We start from the raw sequence: 9,686 nt of genomic DNA, 5'->3' as shown, positions 1-9,686 counted from the left end.
CTCCCCCTCCTCCTCCCCCCTCGCACCCCACCCCCACCTCAAGAGCCTTGGGTCCAAGGAGAGCATTGTTTACTGCCCTGTTGGTACAACACTTTCCCTTGGCCTAGGAGGCTCAGATTTCCCGTGAAGATTTGACAGGTGGCACCTTTCAATCACAGCGCGTCTTTCCTGCCCTGACCCCAGGGGCATCCATCCTGTGGCCACCTTTCTTCCCACTGTACTTGCCTGGCCCTGGTCACCCCGCAGACCATCCGCAGGCCCATGTGGAATATGGTCACCAGCCCTCTGGCCTCGCTGGCCCGTCCACAGCCCAGGCCGGGACTCCCCTTTTCCCTCTGCCCCCGCACCCCTACCCCATGTTCCTTTAAATAGTCTTTTACTCTTCTACAGACGGAAACAGCTGCTGAGGGGTGGGCTGCAAGGCGCCTAACGGGACAGCTGCCCACAGTGGGGGTGTCTCAGGGGCTCACACTGCACAGAGGGATGTGGGGGTGGGGGGGAGGGGCGAACAGGTGAGGAGGGATGGACCAAGCTGATGGATCGCTGGGCTTAGAGTCTAGAAAATACAGGACTGAATTCTGTTTTAAGCTGAAGGGACGGGTACACAGGAGGCTCTGAACACATTTTTGTACTGAGTTGGGATTTTGCTCAGAAGAACAGATCGTGCCTTCTCTAACGTGTCCTGTGATGTAAGAGAGGTATACTCTGGGAGAATGTGTGCAGGGCACGCCCCTGTCGCTGTTGAAGCCTGGGATCCCCGCCACCGCCTCCCTCAGCCCCTTCCACTCTGGCCTCTTTTTTGTCCCTCAAATAAGTTCATTCCTTTCCACACTGACGGCTGTCACCTTTTGGCTTCTGCCCTTTGCGAGACTGTTCATCCTTCTCAGCCTGCTCTCACCTCAAATTCTGTTCCCTCGGAGACCCTCCATGGCTTCAGTTCCTCTCCATCACTTCAGTCTGTTTTATTTTCTTCATAATATTTATTGATATCCAAAACTGGGTTATTTATTTCCTTATTATCTGACTCTCACTGGACTGTAGGCTCCATGAAGGCAGGGACTTTATCTCCCATGCTCATGACTGTGTGCCCAGGGTCTAGCAAACTGCCTGGTTTGTATGAGGTGCTCAATAAACATACACTGAATAAATAAATAGGTTAATAGAAGGTCATGGGAGGGGGAGGGGGCAATCCCGTGGGGCTTAGAGGCCACTGTAAGGATGTTGGCTTCTGCTCTCTGATTGGGAGCCAGTGGACCCTTTCAGGTGGCGAAGGACATGATCTAACTTTAGTTGTTGACAAGATGACTCTGGTTGCTGTTTTGAGAATAGACGGAGTCGGGGGGGGGCGGGGGGCATGAGCGGAGATGGGGAAAGCAGTCAGGACATTACTGCAGTAACCCAGGTGCAAGATGGTGGTGGCTTGGACAGGATGGTCAGCGTTGAAGTTGAGGGGAAGTGATGAGGAATGGTGACAGAGGATAACAGCGATCAAGGCTGAGCCCGCTTTGTCTCCAAGCTCATAGAACGGCCATTCTGTTCAAGCCATGGACGGTCTAACTCTCTCGTCTCCTGCTCATCTCAAAGGAGTCCACCTGGGCTGTCTTTGTATTCTGTACACGTCTCATGAGTGGTCAGGGCCCATGTAAGATGCCGGGTGGCAAGTCAGCATCCCTTCCTTTGGGGTTGAGGTCTCAACCAAGAGGACAATACTGTTCCACGGTGAGTCACAAATACACAAGTCCCTTCTGGGAGGCTGGGGGGCTCGGAAGGGGTGGAACACGGTAGAGCGAGAGGCCAGAGGTTCAGCGTGGTGCTGACAGGGGTCAGCAACTGTAGATGATGTGTCTGGGTTCCAAAGATGGTGTATCTGGATTCTGGAAGTTTAGGGCTGTGTAAACTATTTGTTTACGTTTATTTATTTTGAGAGGGGAGCATGTGTTGGGGAGGGGGGCGGCAGAGAGAGAGGGAGACACAAAATCTCAAGCAGGCTCCACAATGTCAGCATAGAGCCTGATGTGGGGCTTGAACTCACAAAACATGAGATCATGATTTGAGCTGAAATCGAGAGTCGGATGCTTAACCAACAGAGCTACCCAAGTGCCCCAATAATACGGAGGGAGTACTCAAGGTTAAATCTTACATAACCATCTGCAATATCAAAGCCAGGAAATGGACACTGGAACAATGGTTTGTATAGTTTTATGACATCTTATATGCTTAGATTTGTATAAACACCTCCACAGTCAGGATGCATAGCCACTCCATCAACACAAAGCTCTCCCTGTGCTATCCCTTTATAGGCACCCCCCCCACACACCAACTCTACCCTGTAACCATTTATCTCTTTGTCTCTATAATTTTGTCACTTTGAGAATATTATTTAAATGGAATCATACAGTACATAACCTTTTGTAACACCTAATAAAAATCCCATCAAGGAAGCAGATAACTCTTGTAAGAACCCATTCCTTTTCCCATGCACTTTCTTAATATTCCATAATATGTTGGCTATAATATCAAAAGCAAAAACCAGCACAACATGTGTCCACTAAAATATGTGTGCAATATTCACAGAAGCATTGTCATAATAGCCCCAAACTGGAAACAACCCCAAAGTCTATCAACAGGTGAATGGATAGATGAATTGTAGCTTATTCATACAAGCATTAGACAGCATTAAAAAAAAGAATAAAAGATAGACACAACATTGAGCTAAAGAAGCCGGGCACAAACCAGAAAATAATGTATAACTCCATTCACATGAAGTTCAAGAGTGGGCAACAGAAGTCAGAATAGGGCATCCGGGTGGCTCAGTTGGTTAAGCATCCGACTCTTGGTTTCAGCTTGGGTCACACTGTCACGATTTGTGGGATCGTGCCCCATGTCTGTCTATGCTGACAGTGCGGAGCCTGCTTGGGATTCCCTCTCTCACTCTCTCTCTCTGCCCCTCCCTCCCTCTCTCTGTCTTTCAAGATAAATAAATAAAACATTAAAAAAAGAAGAAGTTGGAACAGTGGTTAACTTTGGGAGAGGGGTTATTGACTGGGAAGGAACATAAGATACTTTTTTTTTTTAAGAGAGAGAGCAAAAGCGATAGTGAGAGAGAGAGAGAGAGAGAGAGAGAGAGAGAGAGAGAGAACACATTTGGGAGAGGGGCAGAGGGAGAGAGAGAAAGAATCCCATGCAGGTTCCATGCCCAGCCCAGAGCCCCACATGGGGCTCTTTCATGACCATAAGATCATGACCTGAGCTGAAATTAGAAGTGGAATGCTTAATTGACTAAGCCACCCAGGTGCCCCCATAAGATAACTTTTGAAGGTGTTGGAAATATACTGTATTTTGATTTGAGTGGTGGTCTTAAGAATGACTATGTACGAGGTGCCTGAGTGGCTCAGTGGGTTGAGCAGCCGGCACTTGGTCTCGCCTCAGGTCACGATCTCACAGTTTGAGTTTGTGCCTGGCGCTGGGCTCTGTACTGACTCATAGAGCTTCCTTGGGATTCTCTCTCTCCCTCTCTCTGCCCCTGCCCTGCTCACATGCTCTCTCTCAAAATAAATAAACAAAATAAATTTTTAAAAAGTTAAAAAATCAACTTTGTTTCATATATTTGTCATTTTACTGTATAAATGTTATACTTTAGTTTTATTAAAAAAATTTTTTAAGTAAGAGCTACACCCAACATGGAGCTCGAATTCACCACGGGGTGGAGATGTAAGGAGTTGCATGCTCTACTAACTGAACCAGCCCAGAGCCCCTGTCATACCTTAATTTTAAAGTATGGGGGCACAGGGTTTGAGAAAGATGAGTCCTTACAGCAGAAAGGAGGGCCAGTGTTTAAAAATCTTGACTCTCCCGGGGAACCAGGGAAGCAAACAGTGACCAATCATATAGTGTCTAGCCCATCTTCTCCAACGGGCAGTGTATGCTTGCACCATTCATTTGCATCTTCTAAATTTCGTTTACTGGGAAATCCCTTGAAAAATCAAAGGATTGGGGTGGGTTTTTGTTGTGCCGGGGTGCAGATCGAGGAACATATGGAACCTGGAAAGATGCGTTCACAAGTACCTTCCTCCTCCCTCGTTCAAATACACTAGGTTAGCTCTGGTGGCAGCCAAAATTGCTCCTATTCACCTCTTCATGGCCCAGGGCGTCTAACAGAAGTTGCATAAAACAGACCGTACACATGTCTCATCTTTCTGTGAGCAGGAACCGTGCCTCGCTTCTCTGTGCAATCCAGAGAAATCTTAGCACCTACATGCAGCGGTATTCCCAGTGTCTTGGAGCATTGGTTCTCAACCTTGGCTGCACAGAGAGCACTGGAGGATTTGAAACATTTATCGATGCCTACAGCCTATTCCCGGGAGTTCTGATTTAATTGGTATGAAGTGAGGCATGGGCTTCGGGGTCTTTTAAAGCGTTCCAGGTGACCTTAATGTGCAGCACAAACAGAACTGCTTTTGGGGGGCGGCTTTCCTTCCCCGCGCCTACTTTGCTGCCGTGGCGTCAACTCTCCGGGGGGTGCGGGCGAGGCTCACCGGGCTCGGCCCCGCGACCCTTCCTCCGGAACAGTTAAATTCAGACCTCCCCGCGATCACCCAAGGGACTTGACAGCCAGGCTGCAGGCGCTCTGCACTCCGCCCAAGCCTCTATGGTGTTTTGGTGTCCTCTCTAGCATTTGCAAGGCGTCTTCGCCTCCAGCCGTGGCCGGCGGCTCCCTCTCTATGGTAGCGGATTTCCCAGCGCACCTCGTTGGTACTTCATTCCGGAAGCAGGTCCGACCAAAGAGGCGGGACTTCCCTCCCGGAAGTGACCCACGTGCTTCCGCCTTAACCTACCTGGTTTTACGGTGAGTTCCTGGTATCTGCCCTAAGTTGGGGTCACTGCGGGCGTTGAGACCGGCTCCAGGCCGTGGTAAGTGAACTCTCGACTCAAGGTGACCCTGATAATGGCGCCGCCATTTCAGAGGTGCAGCCTCTGGACCGGGACCTGGGCGCCCTCGCTCCGCGTGTGATCGAATTCCCAGCGCCCTAGAGGTTCAGGCCCGCGGTTTAGTGTTTCTTTCCGGGCTCCCCATCTTCTCCTGGATAGAAGTGGCCACGAGGGACTGAGCGTCAGGGCTCCCGGGCTCGATTTCTAGGCCCTCCATTGATGCGCTGTGTGACCTTGGGCTAGGCAGTGTTCCTTTTCTGGGCCTCAGTTTCCCCATCTGTGAGATGGGGTGGTTAAACTCACTGAGGTCAGTGGCTCCTGCCCGCCCGGTGTCCTATGATTTCTCCACATCCCCCATCCCCTGGGATGGGAAACTGAACGGGAGGGGTGGATGCTGACGGTGATGTCTGCTCCCAGGTCGAGGAGGCCAGAAGGAGATCCCTTCCACGGTGCAGGGCTGAGATGGATCCGCTCAGGGCCCAGCAGCTGGCCGCAGAGCTGGAGGTGGAGATGATGGCTGATATGTACAACAGGTAAGAGCCAACCGCACGTTACCTTGTCTTCGAGAATGAGCCTAGGTCACCCTTTCTCAGAGTACCTTTCTGAGGGTACCCACCCCCACCTGCGACCCTCATGGTGGAGGGCTAATGCAAAGGCAGTATGGGGTCACTAGAATGAGATCGGGATGCTGATGGTGAGGAAGGAGCTGAGCAGGAAGGGCAGTTAAAGCTCTGATTAGGTTCCAGGAGCAGTTGAGCATCTGCCTTTTGACAAACAGTACGTAGCCCACTTAGCAGTGGACGTTTCTTAAACTCGTACTCCACCTCAGGCATGTGCTGAGCATTTTACACACCTTAATCTTTTAAAAAAATCTTCAAAATGACCCACTGGGCTAACTTTAGTTGTCCCATTGTACGGTGAAGACATGGAGTCTTCTGGAGGTTCAAGAACTTTCTCGGGGTTCACAGTTGGTGAATAGCAATGTCAGGACCAGTACATCAGTCTGACTCCAGACTAGTGGCCACAGCCATATGGCAAATTTGGGAACAAGTTGACTCCATCAATCACCGCTCTTATGGCCTTGGGCAAATCACTTGGATTGTTGGACTGGTGGTTCTCCTGTAAAATGGAGATAATAACAGCACCTACCTCCTGGAGACATTGTTAATGTTAAACGAAGAAATGTATGACAAGCTCTAAGTATCGAGCCCAAAACGTAGAAGGCAATCCACACTTGTTTGCTGTTTTTATCAGCTTAAGCTTCCTGGTATTTTCTCTTGGTGGTTTATCTGGGAAGCTGTATGTTCGAATACTTTACAAATATTTTAAATAATTTTAAGATGTAGGCTGTGAGGTCAGGGTCCGTGGGTTCATAGCTAAGCTTTATGGGATCCTGAGGCTCTCCATGTTTTAATTTCCTTATCTGTAAAATGGGGATAGTGATAGCGCCTCTACCTCAGAGGATTATCGTGGGGACTGCATAACAGTCTGCGTCAAGCACTTAGCATGATGCCTGGAACCTAGCCAGTGCTCAACTAACGGTTCCTATATAATCAGTCATAAACGTGGGCTCAGATGACGTGAGGACTGTTAAGGACATTCCGAGATGGTTGAGATGCAAACTGAGGATTTAGACCGCCTTCTTGGGAGGTGAAATCAGTGTAACAGGGCAGGAATGATGACGAGTTCCTGGTATGCCTTGGGATGCTGCCGACCTGACCTTGCCCTTGCTTCCCCCCAGAATGACCAGTGCCTGCCACCGGAAGTGCGTGCCTCCCCACTACAAGGAAGCAGAACTGTCCAAGGGCGAGTCTGTGTGCCTGGACCGCTGTGTCTCCAAGTACCTGGACATCCATGAGCGGATGGGCAAAAAGTTGACAGAGTTGTCTATGCAGGATGAAGAGGTGATAAAGAGGGTGCAGCAGAGCTCTGGGCCCGTGTGAGGCCCCAGCCGGTATACATCCCGAGGTGCGCCCTGTCTCTTCCCACTTGTCTAACAAAAGTGCCCCCATTGGGTGTCATCTGTGAAGACGGCCAGGCCTAGGCTCCTTGTGGAGAGGCTCCAGGAGCCCAGAGTATGATAGAGCTGTCTCCCGGTTGAAGAAGGGGTGTTTGTCCCCCTGGGATGTGACTGTGCATGTACGTGTATGTGTGTGTGTATATATACATATATATTAAAACGGATTTGTCGACACTTACCATATGCAGAGCAGTGTGGCCGGCGCTTGGGATAGAGGCAGCAGACACAGGCTCTACCAGCAGAGGGGGTCCAGCGTGGTGTTTGAAAGCACAGACTGGTCCGAAGGTTTAGGTTCCTGCCACAGGTCGGCCACTTGCCCTGTGACCCTGAACTTGTCCCTTCCCTGTGCTGTAGCTTCCTCATCTGTCAAATGGGGACAGTCGTAGGGCTGTTGGGAAGATTAAATGATGTACCATGTGCACAGCTTTTAGAATAATGACTAGGGCACAGGCAGTGCCCAGTTAAGTATTAACCATATACATGTGTTGAAATAACAGCTTAAAATTTAAGTGGAGTCAGGCAGGCATTTTTCCAGATCTCAAGGAAATACTTAGAGGAGCGAGTGAACAGGAGATGGGATTTGAGAAGGAAGCAGCCAACCCCTTGGTTCCAAATGGCAATATCGAAACATGTGAAGGGCCCAGCCTCGGGTGTGACGTGAGTGATCAGGGAGGGGACTGAGTGAAACCCACTGCTATTCGCTGCTCACCTGAATCAGAAACTGCACTCCTCACTCTTCAGATGATGTCCGAGGTAGCTCTTTCCACCATCTTTCTGTGCTGCCATAATGGTGCACGTGAATGTCCTGGCCGACACCCTCGAGAGCATTAACAACGCTGAAAGAGGCAGGCGCCAGGTTCTTACTAGGTCATGCTCCAGGGTCATCGTCCGGTTCCTCATTGTGATGAAGCATAGTCACGTTGGCAAAGTTGAAATCGTTGATGATCCCAGAGCTGGGAAAATTGCTTGTGAGCCTCGCGGGCAGGTTAAACACGTGTGGAGTGATCGGCCCCAGATCTGAGATACAACTTAGAGATCCGGAAAAGTGGCAGAATAATCTGCTCCTGTCCCACCAGTTTGGTGTCGTTGCACTGACCGCCTCAGCCGGCGTCATGGGGACCATGAAGAAGCAAGACAAAAACACACGGAAGGGAAAATCCTGGGATTCTCTTTCTAGGGATGGAATACGTGCATGCAAATAAAATGTCTCGATGGTAACAAAACATCTGACCTAATCCACTCACCTGGGCTAAGGGGTCCTATAGGGGAGTGGGGGCCCAGAGAGGTGGTTGCTGGCCGGAGGTCTCATGAGAGGAGCGGTCACATGGAGGCCAGGACTGACTGCTACACTTTGCCGCCTCACTGAGGAGACCAGTGCCTCGACTTCCTGTCCTTCCTGTCTGAGTGCCTCAGAGAACTGCAGCTTGCAGAACGTGTGGGTCCCTCCAGGTGGGGTTTTGGTTGACACCAATGCCACTGGAAGGAGTGCCTTCACGGTAGAAGGTGCGTACCTGGGATGGACCCTCACCGGATCTCTAGGCATCGAGCAAAGGAAGCGATAGAAGCAGTGAGTTTGGGGCTTGAAAGTGCAGGCTGTCTGGGGTGAAATTTTCTAGCTGCGTGATCATGGGTGAGGCATTTACCTGCTGTGTGCCTCAATTATTCCCTCCATAAAATGCTAATGGTACCTACCTCACTGAGTGTTATGAAAATGAATCATGTTAATAACTAAAACACTTAGGAAAGTGTCTGCCTCTGTCACATTAAGGACTCGATGTTAGCTTTTTTGTTTGTCTGTTGCGGATAGACCCCGGGGAAACCTCAAAACCATGTCCCTTGACCTTAGTGGTGAACCGAAGGTGAAGGCTTCTCCCTAGGTACTGAAGTGCAAGCGTGGGCCAACAGGTGGCGCTGTCTGCCCGCAGGATCAGCACTGCCGTGGACAATTCCACAAATGCCTATTCTTTTTTTTTTAAATTTTTTTCAACGTTTTTTTTATTTATTTTTGGGACAGAGACAGAGCATGAACGGGGGAGGGGCAGAGAGAGAGGGAGACACAGAATCGGAAACAGGCTCCAGGCTCCGAGCCATCAGCCTAGAGCCTGACGCGGGGCTCGAACTCACGGACCGCGAGATCGTGACCTGGCTGAAGTCAGACGCTTAACCGACTGCGCCACCCAGGCGCCCCAGCCTATTCTTAGCCTCTTCTGTGCTCACCTTGTGCTAGGGAGAGGGGAGCCGGGAGAAAGATCTTGTGCTTGCCCTCAGGTTTAGCAAGGAACATCGCAAATTCGGATAGTGCATAGGGGGAACATCACAGAGGTGGTAGGAGTGGAGAGAAGAGGTTCCAGCTGGAGGGAATGGTACTTACAAAGGCTTTGCAGTGGCAGAAAGTGTGGAGCGTTCCAGAGACCGCTTCAGCAGGCCTGGGACGCTGAGTGTGAAGGGAGGTAGTGGTGAGAGATGAGACCGGCGTGGGGGGGGGGGGGGGCGGGTGCGCAGCGCTGGGCAGGCACAGCGCTGTAAGAGCCTGAGAAGCTGTGTTAAGGACTTTGGATTTTCTCCTACTAAGGGCATCAGCAAACTGTTGAAAGATGTAAACCCTGGCAGTGAAAGTGACAGATTGGCATTTCAGAGGCTCTCTCCAGCTGCCAGCTGGGTGGGAAATGCAAGATGATGGTAGATAATGGATTTAAGGGGAGAGGTGCCCCGGAGCCAATAAGGATAGCTCGTGAGT

At 50.4% G+C, this 9,686-nt stretch overlaps 1 protein-coding gene across 2 annotated transcripts; it reads left to right on the top strand.

The window, feature by feature from the left end:
* Positions 1-4,679: 4,679 nt before the first annotated feature.
* Positions 4,680-7,127, top strand: TIMM10 (translocase of inner mitochondrial membrane 10). 2 transcript variants are annotated; one of them, XM_043581167.1, is made up of 3 exons: positions 4,680-4,846; positions 5,347-5,462; positions 6,671-7,127. In XM_043581167.1, exons 2-3 carry the CDS (start codon positions 5,392-5,394, stop codon positions 6,870-6,872), a joined length of 273 nt encoding a protein of 90 aa, XP_043437102.1. In that variant the 5' UTR covers positions 4,680-4,846; positions 5,347-5,391; the 3' UTR covers positions 6,873-7,127. The 2 variants fall into 2 exon arrangements, with proteins under 2 accessions (XP_043437102.1, XP_043437101.1); XM_043581166.1 differs by having other exon boundaries at positions 4,791-4,911; positions 5,343-5,462.
* Positions 7,128-9,686: the final 2,559 nt, after the last annotated feature.

This window comes from Prionailurus bengalensis, chromosome D1 (genome assembly GCF_016509475.1).
Source record: "Prionailurus bengalensis isolate Pbe53 chromosome D1, Fcat_Pben_1.1_paternal_pri, whole genome shotgun sequence".
Lineage (NCBI taxonomy): Eukaryota > Metazoa > Chordata > Mammalia > Carnivora > Felidae > Prionailurus > Prionailurus bengalensis.
The sequence above is the reverse complement of the archived record's forward strand: the minus strand, read 5'-3'. Positions and strand labels throughout refer to the sequence as shown.

Bases quoted from the DNA above. Each gene is read 5' to 3' on its own strand.
- TIMM10 (XM_043581167.1), top strand. From the start codon at position 5,392: ATGGATCCGCTCAGGGCCCAGCAGCTGGCCGCAGAGCTGGAGGTGGAG. The intron at 5,463-6,670 runs GTAAGAGCCAAC...GCTTCCCCCCAG, and splicing joins ATGGCTGATATGTACAACAG to AATGACCAGTGCCTGCCACC.